This window comes from Cervus canadensis, chromosome 7, assembly GCF_019320065.1.
Source record: "Cervus canadensis isolate Bull #8, Minnesota chromosome 7, ASM1932006v1, whole genome shotgun sequence".
NCBI classification, from domain to species: Eukaryota; Metazoa; Chordata; class Mammalia; order Artiodactyla; family Cervidae; genus Cervus; species Cervus canadensis.
In genome coordinates, this window is record NC_057392.1 from 28,459,606 (window position 1) to 28,480,273 (window position 20,668).

The following is a 20,668-nucleotide window of genomic DNA, read 5'->3' on the forward strand; positions in this document are numbered from 1 at the left end:
GTCAGCAAGTCGTATCTGACTTTTGCAACCCCAGGGACTGTAGCCCGCCAGGCTCCTCTGTCCATGGAATTTCCCAGTCAAGAAAACCGGAGTGGATTGCCATTTCCTTCTCCAGGGCATCTTCCCAGCGTAGGAATTGAACCCATGTCTCCTGCATTGGCAGGCAGATTCTTTAATGACACCAGGAAATGTCATTAGCTGTTCACTAATCTAACTGAAGAGAGAGTTCAGTGGCCACACATGAGAAATAAAGACTTTGTAGAATTGGTGTAGGCAAGTCACTAAACAAGCAGTGACAACATTGGTATCTTATTTCCGGAGTCAGTACTTACCAATTAAAATATCTAGTTTTGAACAAAAGTTAAAAGTGAGGCAAAGAAATAGGAAAGCATGTCCTATATACAGGAAGAAATGCAGGTAATAGAAATAGTACCTCACTAATCCCAGACATTGGACTTTCTAGACAATGACTTTAAATTAGTGATTAAAAATATGTTCAGAAAATTAGAAGAAATCATGGCTAAAGGATTAAAAGGAAATTATGAGAAAAATGTCTCATCAAATAGACAATGTCAGTAAAGGGATAGAAATGATAAACAGAAATCCTGGAGTTGAAAAGCATAATAACAGAAATGAAGAGTTCAGGGCTGAACATCAGATTTCAACTGGCAAGAGAAAAAACCAGGGTCTTGAAAATAGTTCAGTTGACATCCATTCAGAGGTATGAAAACTTAACGAGAATAAAGAAAACTAAACAGAGCCTCAGAGGCCTGTGGACCACCGTCAGGTGTACCAGCATACACATGATAGTCCCAGAAGGCAGAGAGAGAGAAAAAGGAACAAAAAGAATATTTGAAGAAATATTGCTTGAACCACCCCCGCCCCCAGATTTGGTGAAAAACATTAATCTGTACATTAAGGAGCTCAGCTAACTCCAAATAGGATAAAGATCAAAGAGAGCCATACTAGAGACATGATAAGCAAATTGTTGAAAGACACAGAAAATCTTGGAGCAACAGAGGAAAGAGACTCATCTTGTACGAGGGACTTTCAGTAAGGTTAATAGCTGACATTTAATCAGAAAGGATGGAGCCTGGAAGTCAGTGAGATGATACATTCAGAGTCTTGGAAGAAAAAGACTGACAGTAATTCTATGTCTAGCGGAACTGTCTTTCAGAAACAAAGGAGAAATTAAGATATTCCAAGGTAAATAAAAACAGAGAATTTATTGCCAACAGATTTTCCCTAAAAGAAATACTGAAAGGAGTCTATCGTGCTGACAGGAAAGGACATGAGACTAACTTGAACCACATGAAGAAATAAAGAGCATTGAGTAAAGGTATCAATAAATACATGAGTGCACATAAGACAGTACAAGTTAGTTTTTTTCTGTAACTTTTTTTACCTGCTGTCTGATTTAAAAGAAGACTATGTAAAGAAATAATTATAAAACTGCATTGACAGGCTTATAATGCATGAAGGTGTAATTTGTGTGACAGTAATAGTGCAGACAAGGGAGGAGGGAGCAGATATATTGGAGCAAAATGGGTGCTCATCTGATTGTTTTTAGATGTTGATTGTATTTTCCAGGGAAACCACTAAAAGAAACCCTTAAAAACATTTAGTAAAATTCAATGCAGGTTAGGAAGCAACAGTTAGAACTGGACATGGAACAACAGACTGGTTCCAAATAGGAAAAGGAGTACGTCAAGGCTGTATATTGTCACCCTGCTTATTTAACTTATATGCAGAGTACATCATGAGAAACACTGGGCTGGAAGAAGCACAAGCTGGAATCAAGATTGCTGGGAGAAATATCAGTAAACCTCAGGTATGCAGATGACACCACCCTAAGGCGGAAACTGAAGAAGAACCAAAAATCCTCTAGATGAAAGTGAAAGAGGAGAGTGGAAAAGTTGGCTTAAAGCTCAACATTCAGAAATCTAAGATCATGGCATCTGGTCCCATCATTTCATGGGAAATAGATGGGGAGACAGTGGAAACAGTGGCTGACTTTATTTTTCTGGGCTCCAAAATCACTGCAGATGGTGATTGCAGCCATGAAATTAAAAGACGCTTGCTCCTTGGAAGGAAAGTTATGACCAACCTAGACAGCATATTAAAAAGCAGAGACATTACTTTGCCAACAAAGGTCCATCTAGTCAAGGCTATGGTTTTTCCAGTAGTCATGTATGGATGTGAGAGTTGGACTATAAAGAAAGCTGAGTGCCAAAGAATTGGTGCTTTTGAACTGTGGTGTTGGAGAAGACTCTTGAGAGTCCCTTGGACTGCAAGGAGATCCAACCAGTCCATCCTAAAGGAGATCAGTCCTGGGTGTTCATTGGAAGGACTGATGTTGAAGCTGAAACTCCAGTACTTTGGCCACCTGATGCGTAAAGCTCACTCATTTGAAAAGACCCTGATGCTGGGAAAGATTGAGGGCAGGAGGAGAAGGGTATGACAGAAGATGAGATGGTTGGATGGCGTCACCGACTCGATGGACATGAGTTTGGGTGGGCTTTGGGAGTTGGTGATGGACAGGGAGGCCTGGCGTGCTGTGGTTCATGGGGTCGCAGAGTCAGACACGACTGAACGACTGAACTGAAAACTCAAAAATGTGTAGTAAGGGAAATTAGGGATTAAAATGGTGTACTGGAGAACATCTTTATAACACAAGGCAACAGTGGTGGACTAGAACAACAACCAAAAAAAAAAAACAACAACAACAACCCTAAACCCATGTAAGACATAGAAACATATTGCAAAATGTCAAATGTAAGTCCTACCTTATTGGTAATCACATTAAATATAGTCAAAAAGCAGAGCTGGTAGAAAGTAAGACAAAATATGATATAACTGTGTGTTGCCCACGAGAGACAACAGTTTAAATTCAGAGATGTGTGAGAGTAAAAGGACCGAAAACAATACACCATGCAGACAGTTTCTAAAAGAGAGTCGGAGTGGCTATGCTTGTCTCAGACAAAATTTTAACACAAAAATTGATACTAGAGATAGACAAGGATATTTTATAATGACAAAAGGGTCAGCCCATCAGGAAAAAATAGCAATTACAAACACACTGCTAACAGCAGAGCCCCTGGATGGAGGAAAAACTGACAAAATTGAAAGGGAAAGTAGTTCAGCAGTAATAGACGGAGACTTTAATGCTCTTCTCCTATAGAGGAGTTGAACACACTGCAGACCTACAAGGCCTAACTATAGAACTCTACCCAACTGCAGCAGAATATCTAGGACAGAAGCCAAGCTTCAGTGAATTTAAAGGCACTGAGCTATATCAACATATATGTTCTTTAACCACAGTGAAATGAAACTCGACATCAGTAACAGAAATTTGGGGAATTCACAGGTTTGTAGAGGTTAAGCAGCACATGGCAAAATGACCAGTGGTTCCAAAGGAAATTAGAGAAATATTTTGAGATGATTGAAAATGAAAACACAACAAACCAAAACTTAAGGGTGCAGTTAAAGAAAGGAGTATTCAAGAAGAAATTTATACCTGCATGCAGCTGTATTTAAAAAGAAGAAAAACCATAAATCAGTAACTTAGCTTTAACCTTAAATCTAGAAAAAGAAGAGCAAAGTAAACCCAAAGCAAGTAGACGGAAGGAAATCATAAAAGACCAAAGAAGAAACAAATGAAATAGGGAATAGAAAGTAAAGGAGAAAAACCAGCAAAAGCAGAAGTCAGTTCTTTGGGATGATCAGAATTGGCAAACCTTTTCTACAGTAACCAATTTAAAAAGGGAGAGTTACTAAAGTTAAAATTAGGAAGGAGGGGATGTTACTGTTGAGTCCATCGCTATGGAGCACAGAGGAATACTATGAGCAATTGTATGCCGACAAATGAAATAACCTAGGTGAAATGGATATATTAGATTCCTAGAGAGATACAACCTATCAGAGGTAATCAAGAAGAAATAGAAAACAAGTTAGTAATTAAAAGAAAAACTTCCCACAAAGAGAAGTCCAGGCTGAGATGGGTTCATGGTGCATTCTAACAATACTTAATGAATTAACGCCCATCCTTCAAAAACGTTTTCAAAAAAATAGATGAGGGAACATTTCCTAACTCATTCTATAAAGACAGTGTTACCCTGATACCACTACCAGGCAAAATATATCACCAGAAAACAGCAGACCAAGGTGCATAGGTAATATGGGCTTTAAAATCCTCAACAAAATACTAGTAACCTAAATTCAGCATGTTAAAAGGATAATATACTATGACCAAGTGCAGTTTATCCCAAGAATGCAAACCCTTTCCAACACTTGAAAATCAATCAGTGAATATATCACACTAATAGAATAAAAGATGAAGACCACAGATGGTCAGATGGTCTCAAAAGATTCTTAGAAAGAGTTTGTTAAAATCTAACACTGTTTTATGATTAAAAGCAACTCAAGTAGTTACAGTTGAGTACTGATAAGGACAGCTATGAAAAGCCCACTAACATCATAGTTAAAGACCGAACACTTTTCCCTGAGGTGAGCCATGTAAGAATGTCCACTCTCACTGCTTTCATGGTTCTTAGTAGGGTCAGTTAGATAAGGAAAAGAAATATAAAGCATCCAGATTGGAAAGGAAGAAGTAAAACTGTATTAGCGGACAGTAAGCAATAAAAAGAAAAGCCTATTAGAACTATCAAATGAGTTCAACAAAAAGTTATAGAACATAAGATCGTATTGTGTTTATATGTGTAAAAGTCAGTTGGATTTCTGTGTGCTAACAGTGAACTATGGGCTTCCCTCATAGCTCAGTTGGTAAATCACCTGCCTGCAATGCAGGAGACCCGGGTTCAGTCCCTGGGTCAGGAAGATCCTCTGGAGAAGGAAATGGAAACCCACTCCAGTATTCTTGCCTGGAGAATCCCATGGACAGAGGAGCCTGGTGGGCTACAGTCCACAGAATCGCAAGAGTCTGACACCACTTAGCTGCTAAACCACCACCAACAACAACGAACAATCCAAAGATGAACTAAAGAAAGCAATTCTATATACAAGAGCATCAGAAACAATAAAATAGTGAAGAATAAACTTAACAGAAAAGTACAAGACTTGAATACTGAAAGCTACAAACATCACCGAAAGAAATGATATTTAAAAATATTTGTAGAAGACCTCAGTAGAAACACATCTCATGTTCATTCAATGGAAAACTTTTGCTGTTTGTTAATATAGCTGACATCCCCGAATTGATCCTCAGATTTTCCCTATGAAATTTCCAGCTGCCCTTTTCTACAGAAATTGACATTCTGATCCTAAAATTCATGAAGAAATGCGAAGGACTTAAATAGCCAAGACAGTCTTAAGGAAAGAACTGAGTTGGAGAAATCACAACTTCCAGATTTGCCACAAAGCTACAGCAGTCAAGACACTGTGTTACCGGCATAGGCATAAATGTATTAATCAGTGGGCTAGAACTGACATGCAGAGGTATGTTTATGGTCACTGCTTTCTGACACAGGTGCGAGACAGCTGAGTGTGGGAAAGAATAGCCTGAACAGATGGTGTAGAGGTTACTGGGCAATTGCATGCAGAAGAATGCATTTGCAGAGAATTTTTCAAAATGGATCATAGACCTGAATGTAAGAGCTAAACTGTAAAACTTGTAGAAGAAAACATAGGCATGTAATTCTTCATGACCTTGGATTTAGGCAGCTCAGATGGTAAAGAATCCACCTGCAATGCAGGAGACCTTGGTTTGATTCCTGGGTCGGGAAGATCCGCTGGAGAAGGGATAGGCTACTCACTCCAGTATTCTTGGGCTTCCCTGCTGGCTCAGCTGGTAAAGAATCTGCCTGAAATGAGGAAGACCTGGGTTTGATCCCTGGGTTAGGAAGATCCCCTGGAGACAGGAAAGGCTACCCACTCCAGTATTCTGGCCTGGAGAATTCCATGGACTGTATAGTCCACGGGGTCACTAAGAGTCAGACATGACTGAGCAACTTTCACTTCTGAAATATGCCACCAGAAAACACAGTGACAAAAAATAGATGTGATCTCACCAAAATTATAAACATTTGTGCTTCAAGGGACACTGTCAAGAAAGTGAAAGGACAATCCACAGAATGAGATAAATATTTTTAAATCATATGTTTAAATACCCTGAATATATAAAGAACTCTTTTAACTCAACAATAAAAAAACAAATAATTAAAAAGCAGAGGATTCAGATAGAGTTGGCCCTTCCTTCAAACCTGTGGGTTCTGCAGATTCAGTCAACCATGGATAGAATATTTTCTGTTGATATGGAACCCTTGGATATAGAGGGCCTAGAGGGACTAGTGCATTCACTGATTTTGGAATCTGCTGGGGGTCCTGGAACCAGTCCCCCAAGAATATGAAGGGGTAACCAGTAGGTATACAAAAAAGATACTCTGCATCTTTAGGGAAATACAGATCAAAACCACAGTGAGATACCATTTCATACCCACTAGAATGACTATAATCAAAAAGATGAGAACAAGTGCTGGAGACAATGTGGAGAAATTAGCACCTTTGTACTTTGCTGGTATGAGTGTAGAATGATGCAGCAAGTTTGGAAAAAGATTTGACAGTTTCTCAAATGCTAATCATAGAGTTACCTATTACTCTGCAGTTTTACTCCTAGGTATAAACCTAAGAGAGCTGAAAACATTTGTTCACATGAAAATCTATAAATGAGTGTTCATAGTAGCATTATTCATAATACCAAAAAAATGGAAATCATAATGTCTATCAGCTATTGAATGGATAAGCAAATACAGTATATCCATATAGTGGAATATTATTTAGCCATAGAAGGGATAAAATGCCAGGGCATGCTACAAAAGTTACAGAGTTGTACACTTTAGAATGTTATATTTTATGGCATATGAATTGTATTTCAGCAAAGCTGCTATTAAGAAGAAGTGAATTGGAGAGGCATGACTAATATATAAAATATTCCATATTTACTTATAAATCAAATGTGAATATATTGTATTATGAATACAAGTCTTTGGAAGTCTATATAATAATGTCTGTAGTGTTCCTCTGTGGGTTTCCCAGGTACCTCAGTGGTGAATCCGCTTAACAATGCAGGAGACAAGCGTTTTGATCCGTGGGTCTGGAAGATCCCCTGGAGAAGGAAACGGCAACCCACTCCAGTATTCTTGTCTTGGAAATCCCCTGGGCAGAGCAGCCTCGGGGGCTTCAGTCCACAGGGTTTCAGAGGCTCAGACGCAACTTAGCAACAATAAAAGTGTTCCTCTCTGGGTGGTAGAGTTGTTTTTACTTTTCTTTTGTTTTAATAGTTTTTGTATATTTAAGATGTATTAACTTGTATAATAAAGTTATAGAAGATAGTGGTGAATAAATTTTGGTGCTTTGGGGCTTGTGACCTTTAAGGAGTGGCCCCTTAGAAGGCTGAGTATGTGACCCTTGTGGAGGGTGATGAAGGAGGAGCTCTGCAGTGAGGGAGGCAGGCACCGCTCGTCATATTCAGGAGGTTCAGCGGTAAATTTAAAGGAGGAGGATAGACAGAATCAGAGGTCAATGTGTGTGTGGGAGGGACTGAATACTATAGTGATACTGTGCGTTAATGAATGTTTCATGATTTATATGTTAATTGAGCTACACCATGTCCTAGTTAGAAGCGTTGGGTAGTAAATGGGTAAACTGAGATGCAGTGCAGGTTAAATGGCTTGACTCAAATCATACTGGTGGTCAGTCAGTGGAACTTGGCCCTCAGATTCCAAAGCCAGTGCTGTCCTGCTGTGGCAGGCAGCACCTGCGGGATTATAGAATAACTGCAAGGGTAAGAGGAGGGCTTCAGGAATTGCAGAAAGGAAGCAAGCTGGGTCAGGGCCACCGTGTGGGAGTTCCAGCGGGAAAGGAGGATGGACAGTCTTTCTGTGATCAGAGAGAAGCGTGTGAAGATGGCCACTGAAAAATATCAGAAGGAAAGGTGGTTTTGTACCAGTGCTTCTGAGGGGAATTATTTCTGTTACACGACTGAGGAGTGAAACGGACCTCCGGGTATCATTTTTTGTTTGTTAATAGTCATGTAGCTGTTTAAGGTCAGCAATAATAATACTCTGTGGCTTTTTAGAAATACAGTTCTGCTTTTCTCTGTGCAGGTCTATCCTCACGTATAGCCGAATCGGGGGCCGTGTCAAGACACTCACATTCTGCCAGGGTTCCCACTACTTAGCCATAGCGTCTGATAATGGTGCTGTCCAGCTTCTTGCGATTGAGGCCTCTAAGCTGCCCAAGTCTCCCAAGATTCATCCTCTGCAAAGCAGGTATCTGTCTGTCATTTGTGTTTTTTAAACTGCATTTGGTGTCCTGGGATAATGAAACCCTCCTTCTGTAATACAGTTTGGATCAGCTGAGGGCCTGTGACAATGTACTTCTTTTTTTAAGCACATGAAATGAATAAAATTGGGTTTCCAACTCAAATCTATCACATACAGTTTGAGGAAACTATTTCTGCCAATTTGTCCAAAGGTTAGAAGGGCAGCTTTGAACTTGTGGCCCATCCCAGTCTGGAATCTGAATAACCTAATTATAAGTTACATCTTCTGTCTCAGCTCTGGCTGCTGGTTTCGAAAATGTGAGTGTTATTCATTAAAGAAAACTCAAAAGTGTGGTCAGCATTTTGTCACTTGGCAGTAAAGCCTCTGAAGTTGCTGGGAATGGAGCAGAGCCTTCAGTCAGATGGTTTGCTTATCATGGCTGATTCATATCAATGTATGACAAAACCCACTGGAAAAAAAAAATAAAAAAAAAAAAAAAAAAAAAAAAAAACAAGATCCTGGCTGGCTTTATCTAAGAATTTCCTCCACTTTTTACAGATTGTGGTTGCTTGTAGATTAAACCCATGCAAGGTAAGATATTTAAAGGTCAAACAGAACAATTTTTCAGCTGACTAGTATGTGCTGCACACAGAAAATTCAAGAAATGAGTAAGATGTGTTTGTTATACTCTCTAAGAAATGAGCCTAGTGGGAGAGACAGACCAGAGAACTGATGACTTCAGTGCATTATGCCGGCATGCCCTGTGACCAGGATGGGGGCCAGCTTCCGGCTGGATCAGGGAGACGGCCTGGAGGGGTGACACCCGGTGTGGCCACAGCAGGTGGTGGCGAGGGGCGGGGCAGGCCCAGCACGGACCCTCAGGGAGGAAGCAGAGCCAGCAGGCGCCTCCACAGTTCCAGTGGATCACGGCTCACCGCCATTGGGCAGCTGAGGAAGAGCCGGGGACGATTGGGTCACCTGGGACTCTATTATTTGTTTGTATTGTTTTGTTTGTTCTTTGTTTTGCTTTTACCAATTAAGATATGTTATTTTTTTTTTAACACATTCACTAAAGAGACTTGGGCAGCTTCTGTCCAGGACCCATTATGATCACCTTGAACTAAGAAGTCCTTTTGGCAGACAGTGGCTACAGAGCAGCCTTCACACGGCGTTCTGTGTAAATCACCAGAGGGCTCTTGGCGGAGTGCGTGGCATGAGGACCTGGCAGCAGAGTGTAGGTTTCGTGCAGGAGAGCCTCTGCGCTGACAGCACTTCTCATTGCGAATGCTAGTTTTTACTGTCTACCCTGAGCAACACTTAGAGCTTCCCTCATAGCTCAGTCGGTAAAGAACCTGCCTGCAATGCAGGAGACCCCAGTTCAATTCCTGGGTCGGGAAGATCTGCTGGAGAAGGGATAGGCTACCCACTCCAGTATTCTTGGGCCTCCCTTGTGGCTCAGCTGGTAAAGAATCCACATACAGTGCGGGAGACCTGGATTCAATCCTTGGGTTGGGAAGATTCCCCTGGAGAAGGAAAGGCTACCCCATTCCAGTATTCTGGCCTGGAGAATCACATGGTCAGTCCATGGGCTCGCAAAGAGTCAAGACACGACTGAGCAACTTTCACTGAGCAACACTGACTCTGGATTGGCAGGTTGCTCCAGGAGGCTTAGCTTTGCCTGATGGCGGGTACTCCCAGGAAGTCCTGCACGGGCCCTGCATTCAGTCCACTCATGTTACCTTGACTCTGTGAATCCTTTTCACTGCTTATTTGGCATTTGGACTTTTCATCATCACTTTATGGAATATTGTCAGTGTTAGAATGTTTATAAATACAATTGTTTGCCTAAAACAGGAATTAGCAAGCTACAGCCAGCAGTATGGCCCATAAATTAAGAATGATTTTTGCATTTTCAAAGGGTTGTTTTAAAAAAAAGAATATGCAGTAGAGATGTATGTGACTTGTAAATCCTAACACATTTACTACCTGGCTCTTACAGACACAATGTTTGCTGACCCTTGATAAAGCTGAAATAGTAGTGTGTGCAGAGGCTTGATACATACTGATCAAGAAAGCTGGCCAGTATGTCTATGGTATTATTTTTAGTTTAAAAATACCTCAGCTTGAAAAAAAAAAAACAAAACAGGTATATCAAGGAATGGAATAGTACTTAAAAAGGAATCACTAATTTTATTTACTTCACTTTATTATCAGTAATAAAAGGGAATGAATGATTGGTTAATGCAGTAACAGCAATGAATCTTAAATCCTTCTTTCTAATAAAAGAAGTCAGCATGAGGGGAAGGTGAGTGAAGGATACATGGGAGTCTGTGCACTACTTTTGCAGCTCTTCTGTAGTTCTGAAGTAATTTTTAAAAAAATGCTCATCTATCCTTGTATTAGATAGGCCACAGAGTTTTTATTTCTTGACCATGGTTAGAAGGTAGATTGATCTGCAGTGGAGGCGGGTGCTGTGTGTTTAGTGATGAATGTAGATTGATCTGCAGTGGAGGCGGGTGCTGTGTGTTTAGTGATGGATGTAGATTGATCTGTGGTGGAGGTGGGTGCTGTGTGTTTAGTGATGGATGTAGATCGATCTGCGGTGAAGGCGGGTGCTGTGTGTCTAGTGATGGATGTAGATCGATCTGCGGTGAAGGCGGGTGCTGTGTGTCTAGTGATGGATGTAGATTGATCTGTGGTGGAGGTGGGTGCTGTGTGTCTAGTGATGGATGTAGATTGATCTGCAGTGGAGGCAGGTGCTGTGTGTTTAGTGATGGATGTAGATCAATCTGCGGTGGAGGTGGGTGCTGTGTGTTTAGTGATGGATGTAGATCGATCTGCGGTGGAGGTGGGTGCTGTGTGTTTCGTGAGTGATGGATATAGATTGATCTGCAGTGGAGGCGGGTGCTGTGTGTTTAGTGATGGATATAGATTGATCTGTGGTGGAGGCAGGTGCTGTGTGTTTAGTGAGTGATGGATATAGATTGATCTGCAGTGGAGGCAGGTGCTGTGTGTTTAGTGATGGATGTAGATCGATCTGCGGTGGAGGCGGGTGCTGTGTGTTTAGTGAGTGATGGATATAGATTGATCTGCAGTGGAGGCGGGTGCTGTGTGTTTAGTGATGGATATAGATTGATCTGTGGTGGAGGCAGGTGCTGTGTGTTTAGTGATGGATGTAGATTGATCTGTGGTGGAGGCGGGTGCTGTGTGTTTAGTGATGGATATAGATTGATCTGTGGTGGAGGCGGGTGCTGTGTGTTTAGTGATGGATGTAGATCGATCTGCGGTGGAGGTGGGTGCTGTGTGTTTAGTGATGGATGTAGATCGATCTGTGGTGGAGGCGGGTGCTGTGTGTTTAGTGATGGATATAGATCGATCTGCAGTGGAGGCGGGTGCTGTGTGTTTAGTGATGGATGTAGATTGATCTGTGGTGGAGGTGGGTGCTGTGTGTTTAGTGATGGATGTAGATTGATCTGCAGTGGAGGCAGGTGCTGTGTGTTTAGTGATGGATGTAGATTGATCTGCAGTGGAGGTGGGTGCTGTGTGTTTAGTGAGTGATGGATATAGATTGATCTGCAGTGGAGGCAGGTACTGTGTGTTTAGTGATGGATGTAGATTGATCTGCAGTGGAGGCAGGTGCTGTGTGTTTAGTGATGGATGTAGATTGATCTGCAGTGGAGGCAGGTGCTGTGTGTTTAGTGATGGATGTAGATTGATCTGCAGTGGAGGCAGGTGCTGTGTGTTTAGTGATGGGTGTAGATTGATCTGCGGTGGAGGGCGGGTGCTGTGTCTTTAGTGATGGACGAGTCTTTGCCTCTTGGCATGTGTCTCCTAGAGTCCTAGACCAGAAGGAGGACGGCTGCGTGGTGGACCTGCATCACTTCAGCTCCGGGGCTCAGTCTGTGCTGGCCTACGCCACTGTGAACGGTGCTCTGGTGGGCTGGGACCTCCGCTCCTCCAGCAACGCCTGGATGCTGAGGCACGATCTCAAGGCAGGCCTCATCACTTCCTTTGCTGTGGACATCCACCAGTGCTGGCTCTGCATCGGTAGGGAGCTGCCTGTCAGGTCCTTGACTGGGTCTGGATGCTGCTGTCAGGCGTGCCTCTTAAGAAAGCTCTTTTCCTTTGTCTTCATTGGTAATTTTCCCCCTTGTCCTTTTTTTTTTTTACCCCCCATAATTATTATAATACTTGCATTTCAATTTTTTCATTAAAAAACAAATTTAAAAGAGTGAGGTCAATATCCAGTGTATATAACAATTTACTCTCTCTCTCCGTTTTTAAACGAGGCTCTACAGTGGTCCGATTTGCTGGTGTTTTTTTACTCTGCCAGGGAAGCAACAGGCTGGGTTTATGGGATGCGAGCGTTTGAATTTGAGCACGCTCAGTTTTAAATCCCAGTAACCACAGGCAAGCTGCTTCACCCTTCTGGTCTTACTATCCTCATCTTCAGATGGGCCCATTCTCTCCAAGGGCGGCTTTGAGGATTTAATGAGGTGAAAGCGTCCAGCACAGGAGGAGAGCTGAACAGTGGCTGCTTGCCTTGTGACCCCTTCCCACCGCCTTTCCTTGCTTGCTGAAACATGCCCTGTGATCTTGTGCTGCTTTCCTGTTTTATTTTCACTGCCCCCCCTCCCCCTGCCAGGCTTTGAACCTGTCCCTTTGGAAGGTACTGGAGCTTACTCATTGCCACTTGACACACTCTTTCAGAAGAATTAGACTCTGCTCTGCATGAATGTTAGTTTCTATTCAATAGATTCCCTGCCTTGCATTTGTGACATTCATTATCAGCCCTTTATTTTATATGGTTTGTGTGAAATACATTATTTTTTGCCTAAGCTGCCCTGGCACAGGAAGATGTAGTGCCAGGCCGAGGAAAGTAGCTGTCACACACGCCGCAGGTTAGCAAGTTGCCCCGGTGGCCCTCACACAGCCCCACCAGCTCTGAGGGGCCTGCAGAGGGGCTGGGAGACAGAGCGGCCCGCCGCCCCTTTGGTCATTTCCCAGCCCCATCTCCACTGGACCTGGAGACCAGTCTGGCGTTAGAGTGCACACTGTTCTTTGGGATGGGTGGCGTTCTCTCTGGGGTCTCAGATGTCGTTGGCAAACGTGCAGGCAGTCTCTCCAGGGTCTGCTGTGCCCGGACAGCCATGCCTGTCTGCAGAAGGCTCAGAGAAAAGGGCCTGTGGCCGAGATTGTGCTCTGAGGATGGCTGCAGAGCTGCTGCTGCTTGGGGCTGATTGAGATTACCGAGCGCCGGTAAACCCCCTCTGCTTGCTTAAGGCAGTCTGGGTCTTTTGCTTTATCAGATGGTTTTATGTCTTCTCTAGGCCTTCTGGTTTCTTTTCGCGGGTGCCTTTGGCAGTTAGTAAGTGTCAGTCATTGATGAGTTATTCATGCTTGTTTCACACTTGCTGGGTTTGTAATAGCACTGTGCTAGCACTCTGTACCTTTGGGCTAAGGTGCTGTTTGGAACTGAGGGGTGGGCGGGCAGCTTCCCGAAAGCAAAGCCTCTTTTCTAAGCGGCCAGCTGGGTTGAGCATCACCTTGGCGGGGCTCGCCGCCGATGCGGAGCCTGCAGAGGTCACGTCTGCGCTTCTCCCCGCAGGCACGAGCAGCGGCGCCATGGCGTGCTGGGACATGCGCTTCCAGCTGCCCATCTCCAGTCACTGCCACCCGGCACGGGCCCGCGTCCGGCGTCTCTCCATGCACCCGCTCTACCAGTCCTGGGTGATCGCAGGTAGGAGGCGGGCGGGCCGGGCAGAGGGCCCTGCTGCCCACATTCATCATCTTAGGAGTTTTATTTTACCTGTGAGCCAATGCTGGTTTCTGTGGTCAGCTCTGATTCTGTGGAAGTTCCTGCCATGTACATCTCATGGTCATTTCTCATTTATTGCGTTTCACGAAGTCTCATCAGTCACACCACCACTGTCCATCACCGTTTCCTTCCCATTGTCTTCTTTCTCCTGTGTTCCCTGTTTTTTTGCTAAAGTTGCCATCATCTTCCTGAAAATCTGAGCTGGAAACCTTGGGTCATCCCTCTCAGTGGCCATTTCTGTTGCATTTCTTACAAGCCTCCCTCCCCTTCTTTTATTGGGTGTTCAGATTTCCTTGTATAGATTCTTAGGCAAGACAGTTGGGCAACTCTTTGAAACTCATTTTTCTCAACTGTAAAATGTGGTTAAAAATATTTGTCTAGTGGAGTTGTAAGAATGTGAGATAACACATGTGATGCATATGGTCTGGTACACAGTGAGTGCTTGATAAGCAGTGGCGCTTACTGTTCTGTGTTTCCTCCTGGTCTCTCCCCTGCAGGCCCCCTGCTCCCTCCTCCCCACACATCGGCTCCATTCTCCCTGCCCCCCCCCCCACGCGTCCCCTCCAGGCCCCCTGCCCCCTCTTCTCCACACGGCCCCTCCCTGCCTCCTCCTCCCCACCTCCCCACGCGTCCCCTCCAGGCCCCCTGCCCCCTCTTCTCCACACGGCCCCTCCCTGCCTCCTCCTCCCCACCTCCCACGCGTCCCCTCCAGGCCCCCTGCCCCCTCTTCTCCACACGGCCCCTCCCTGCCCCCCCTCTCCCCACGCGTCCCCTCCAGGCCCCCTGCCCCCTCTTCTCCATATGGCCCCTCCCTGCCCCTCCTCTCCACCACTTCCCCCTCCAGGCCCCCTGCCCCCTCTTCTCCATATGGCCCCTCCCTGCCCCCTCCTCCCCACGCGTCCCCTCCAGGCCCCCTGCCCCCTCTTCTCCATGTGGCCCCTCCCTGCCCACGTGTCCGTCTCTAGCCCGCCTGCTGTCACGATCACTCACGCTGCCGCCTCCCGTGGCCATCACGCACCCTGCGTCTTACAGGACTTGTCGCTCACTTGGTTGATCACTTCCTCTCTCTGAAACACTTTCCTCCTCTGATTTTGAGGTCATCACTCTCTTGGTTCTTTTATTGATTGATTTGTTGTTTGTTTCTCCTCTTCCTACTCTTAATCTGTGTCCAGCCCGAGGGCTCAGTCTTGGTCCTTCTGCACTGGCTCCCTGTGTGAGCACATCCAGTCCCAGACAAAACAGTACCAAATTTATTCAGGTTTTTATATCTACCTATTTAAAATCTTCCCTAAAAGCTGTGGTACATGCAATGGAATACTACTCAGCTGTAAAAAGGAACACATTTGTCAGTTCTAATGAGGTGAATGAACCTGGAGCCTATTATACAGGGTGAAATAAGTCAGAAAGACAAAGACCAATACTGTCTGTTAACGCATTGTATGTGGAATTTAGAAACGCGGTACCGATGATCCTAGATGCAGGGCAGCAGGGGAGACAGATGGAAAGGACAGACTTTGGACTCGGGAGAAGGCGGGGCTGGGATGATTGGAGAGAATACCGTTGAAACATGTACATTACCATGCGTGAAACAGATGGCAGAGCAACAAAGCCAGTACTCTGGGACAATCCAGAGGGATGGGGTGGGCAGGGAGGTGAGCGGGGGTTCAGGATGGGGGACACATGTATGCTGTTTGGCAGAGGCCATCACAATATTGTGGAGTAATTATCCTCCAGTTAAAATAAATTAATTAAAAAATTAAGGACAGTTAAGGACAGAAGTGCTCTGTCACTTGCAAAGAGAAAATTACTCCGTAATACTGATCTTTGAAGATTTGCTTCAGCACCTCAGCCTCCCTGTGTGGTGAGAAGGGCATAGGTTTTTAAAGACATGGAAACTGATGCAAAGGAAAGCAGTTAGTAAACTGCTATCTGGATATCTGCTCATTTTGTTGGTCTTCTACTTTTCAAGTTCATCTTGGCTCATTATTTTTTGAAGGGTAACAACTTAGTCAACAAAGATTGTTCAACATTATCACCTAAGATTATATCACTCCTGTTAAATCTTAACATCATTTTTAATAATAAAAGTCTAATAATTAGAAAATAAAATCTTCCCTAAGATGTCTGATAGCCTGCTGAAACTTGACCTGCTGAAGCTGGAACCTTGGTTTCCTCTCCACCTGCCCCCCACCCACCGCCACCTCCCCTGGGACAAGCTCGCTCCGCCCGAAGTATTGTCCCGGGAAGCCGTTTCAGCTTGAAGCTCCAGAGGAGCCCTGACATTGTCCTTGGTTTTGTTTCTCTTTCTCATCCCACTTCTCACTTCCAGTTCAGCAGCCCCTTCTATATGTCCTGTCTTAAAGTGTGTCCAAAGTGTGTCCAGAAGTGACCACCGTTTACTGTCTCCACCACTGTCCCCTAGCCCAGATGACATCATCTCTTGTTCCTATTAGTGAATCCCTCCTCTTAGGCTGGTTCTTCCTTCTGCTCGATACCTGCCACTGCCTCTCATGTAACAGCCAGGCTCACCACTGTGGCCCAGAGGTTCTGTGGGGTCTGTTCCCACTTCCTCACCCACCCTCTTGGCCAGTCAGGGTTCCAGCAGGAAACAGATGGCGTGCCCCAAGTAGGATCATTCGAGGAGCACTTACTGTCAGAGGGACTGTTTTCAAAGGTGTGGGTGTGAGCAGCATACAGCACGGTGCAGTAAAACCGGGTTCCGACCACAGGGCTTTCTGACCTTCCCCTTGAGCTCGGGCAGATTCCTGCTTGAGGGCCTCTGCGTTTTGCTGGGATTGTTGTCACCAGTAGGGTGTGAATTCTGTGAAAAGGAATTTTCTTTTTTTTTTTGTATTATTTGTCCTCCTTTCCTCAAGATCCAGGACAGGGACTGGCTCACAGTAAACAGAGTCGGTTCAGTAAACATTAATGAAGAAGTGAAGACTGGGGTATTGTCACTCCTCAAAACGCTGCTCAAAAGTACTTCCGAGAAGTCCCCTCTCAGGCGTGCAGGGACCGTTCCCAGCATCTCCCTCTGCCCTTGCTTGCGCTCGTCTCATCTCAGATGTGCCCCAGTCCGACCACGACCCTCGGACACGGTTGGGTGTGCTCGGCTCCTTCCGTCCTGCCTGCCCCCGTGACCCGGTGCCCCCGTGTCTGTCCCAGGACAGTGCTCCCCGAAGTGGCCTCGCTCATCCGGTCACCCCTGGGTATGACCTTTCCTTCCCGAGTGCACCTGGGCTTTTGCATTCTGTCTTCTGTGCTCACTGTCTTACACTTTGTATTTTTTTCTTTCCTGCTAGACTGTAGGTTTCTTGAGGGCAGAATCTGTTTGTGCTCTGCTTTCCACCCGACACACCTCTACACTCAGCTGGACGGCAGTAAAATACTGCCCAGTAGGTTGTCAGAACATTTCCTTTTTGCCCTTCAGCTTGGAGGCAGGGTGACAGCGTGGCTTAAAGTGTCCGTGAGCATTTCCCACAGGGTGGGGAGCAAATGGATACGTGTGCAGGCTCACTTCCTCTGCCAGGACGTGGACTCGCTGCGCGGAGCCCTCGTCCGAGTAACGCTGGCCTGTCTCCCGCAGCTGTCCAGGGCAACAACGAGGTGTCCATGTGGGACATGGAGACGGGTGACCGAAGGCTTACACTCTGGGCCAGCAGTGCGCCCCCGCTGTCCGAGCTACAGGTGAGGCCAGCGTCCTCTCCCACACCCCCAGCTGCTCAGGAGGCTTTGCCAGCCACGATCCTTGGTGGGTTTGGGGGTTGTCCTGTAAGCTTGGGTTTTAGTAAGTGCAGAATTGCTACCCTGTGCTTTCCAGTTCCCCAAGTTTACCTGTGTCTGCTTCTGTGGGTGTTCTGGCTGCCAGCCCTATAAGGTCTGTGACGTTTCTTTGGAAACCCAGTAGAATCTGGGTTAATTAGAGAAGGAAAGATTAAAGCTTAGGTCATTCAAAAATGGAACATGACCCTGTCATACATAACTTTTTAAAGGTGCTTTGTTGGGGCAGAGGGTAGGAAAGGTTTTTCTCTCCTTTACTTGGGATCCTTCTCATTCCAAATGGAGAGTTTTAGGAAGCTGAGGAGGCTTTGCTTCTTCATTCAGGGTGATGCAGAACAAATGTATCTTAAATTCCCAAAGAAAGATCTAAGACATACGGGATCTGTCTCTGGTCTCTCCAGTTAACTGCAGATAGCTGACTTATCTCTAGAAGTGCCTGCATCTTGTCTAGGCGACATTTGACTCTCCGTTTCTTTACTTCCTTTCAGCCTTCCTCTCACAGTGTCCACGGGCTCTACTGCAGTCCTGCAGATGGGAACCCCATCCTGCTGACAGCGGGCTCAGACATGAGAGTAAGGTACAGTGAAGTCCCATCCTGCTGACAGCGGGCTCAGACATGAGAGTAAGGTACAGTGCAGTCCCATCCTGCTGACAGTGGGCTCAGACATGAAAATAAGGTACAGTGAAGTCCCATCCTGCTGACAGCGGGCTCAGACATGAGAGTAAGGTACAGTGCAGACACTTCCCATTCAGCACGTGAGAGGAGAATGGTAACTTAACAGTGGTTACCACAAGGGGGTGTTTGTTATAGATACCAGCAGTGGTATGATGTTTGCAGTCATCCACATCTTTCAGGGACAGCTGTTAATACTTCATTTGTAACTGATTTTAGGCTCTTCTAGAAAAACCTCTTTTCCGAATGCAGAAGAGGACACACCAGCATTGATGAGTGTCAGTCAGTGATCAGTCGTCCCTTCTCTCCTCCTCCCCAGGTTTTGGGACTTGGCCTACCCAGAGAGGTCGTACATCGTTGCAGGGAGCACGAGTTCTCCGTCTGTGTCCTACTACAGGAAAATCATTGAAGGCACCGAAGTCGTCCAGGTATGAGCAATCTTTGTTTTCCTTTCAACTTTTGTAGGAACAAAAATGGCTGACATAAATATCATGTTTATTTATGCTGACATAAATACCATAAATGGCTTTGGCCAAGAGTGGCAATATTTCTTTGAATTTAAAAAATATTTTATTTTCTCTTAACTTTTCTGTATTTTTAAAACTGAGTTTACTAAGGTAGAATAAACATAGAAAGTGCATGTATAAGTACATGGGGCAAAGTAAGCACTTGCACCACTTGCTGGGTCCTACTTCGTGCCTTTATTATCTTCCTTCTGCAAATGAGAAAGTTAAGCACATCTAGGTTGAGTAGCTGGTCTCAGGTCCGCCGGCTGGTAAGCAGCAGTGTGGGGACTCACACCTGGCCAGCGGGGCTCAGGAGCTGGGGTTCCTGAGTCGGGCAGAGGCCGCAAAGGAGCTGGTGTTCCTGCGAGTGCAGGGCACGCGGTGCTCCGTCACGAGTGGCAGTGAGCTTCGGGAGGGCTGGAGCGTCAGGCACATACGTGTGTCCAAGCCCTGGTCGTCGCTGCCTCCCAGTTCTTTCCCTTTGTTCTTTGAAGCTGACGGAGGTCACACGCACAGGTTATCAGCCTGTCTGTAAGTTTCCATGTTTGTAAGTGGCTGCGTGGAGTCCAGTGACTGGACACCTAGACCGTCTCTTTGGCTCTGCTGTGACACCCTTGCTCAGTGCCTCTGAAAGCCTCTGTGACTCCTGTGAACCAGAGCCGGCCTAAACAAAGAGCAGCGCTCCTTAGAAGCAGGGGTGCAGACAGGCGGTAGGATGTGCTCCCGCCTCTGACTGTGGCCTTCTCCTTGCTTTTAACCACCACACAGGAGATTCAGAACAAGCAGAAGGTGGGGCCGAGTGACGACGGCCCGCGGAGGGGCCCGGAGTCCCTGCCCGTGGGCCACCACGACATCATCACGGACGTCGCCACCTTCCAGACCACACAGGGCTTCATCGTGACCGCCTCTAGGGACGGCATTGTTAAGGTGTGGAAGTGAAGCCTGGGAGGTGCGAGTAGTTTGTAAAAACTCATAAACACACTGTGAGTTGAGGAAAAGTGCTTTTAGAGAACAGAGCGAGTGCAGATTCCTTTGCTTAGTTTTCGGAATCATGTCTATTTCATGATTAAACAGGTCCCGTGCAAGGTTGTTAAGGAGCTTGCTGGCGTCCCTGTGTGTATCTTAGCTGGAATTACTAGACAGTAGTATCTGGCACTTTCTTATTGTATATATCACAGAGGTAAGGAATTTAAAATGACTTACGTGATCTCAGTTTACTTTGTATTAAAAAAAGACAGTTGAAAGTTGGTTGTAAGCTATTATAATGTAAGTGCTGGTTTTTTTTTGCTATTAAAAATGCTATTCAAAACAGCCAATAAACTGTATTCAAGCATTTTAATGGGTGTGTGTTTGTGTTTGTTGGTGTTTTTAACAGTAAACTTTGGCAGAAGAGTAGCCTTCAGCAGTGTGTGGCCCAGTGTGACAGGTGCTCAGTAACACAGCGAGGCCTGTGTCCGGAGCTTTGGACTCTGAGTGGCATGCGTCCTGCTCCGGCCCACCCTTCCTCCCTTGTTTTAGAGCTGGCCTTCTTGGATGTTTAACCCTGGAGGCTTGATCTCCTGTTGTCAGCTCCAGAGAAACATGTCTCTTCTTGATCATCATGACTGTTTTT

The 20,668-nt window shown here is 45.3% G+C and overlaps 1 protein-coding gene across 4 annotated transcripts in view; it reads left to right on the top strand.

The window, feature by feature from the left end:
• Positions 1 to 20,395, top strand: part of PIK3R4 (phosphoinositide-3-kinase regulatory subunit 4) — an 85,061-nt gene extending 64,666 nt beyond the window's left edge. For 3 of the 4 annotated variants that reach the window (XM_043474746.1, XM_043474745.1, XM_043474748.1), the window contains exons 14-20: positions 8,121 to 8,285; positions 12,115 to 12,326; positions 13,888 to 14,019; positions 17,684 to 17,784; positions 18,366 to 18,454; positions 18,870 to 18,978; positions 19,825 to 20,395. In XM_043474746.1, the coding sequence (XP_043330681.1) occupies positions 8,121 to 8,285; positions 12,115 to 12,326; positions 13,888 to 14,019; positions 17,684 to 17,784; positions 18,366 to 18,454; positions 18,870 to 18,978; positions 19,825 to 19,995 (979 nt within the window). In that variant the 3' untranslated portion in view covers positions 19,996 to 20,395. The remainder of the gene's footprint in view (positions 1 to 8,120; positions 8,286 to 12,114; positions 12,327 to 13,887; positions 14,020 to 17,683; positions 17,785 to 18,365; positions 18,455 to 18,869; positions 18,979 to 19,824) is intronic. The other variant, XM_043474749.1, reaches the window with a different exon arrangement.
• The last annotated feature ends 273 nt before the right edge of the window (positions 20,396 to 20,668 follow it).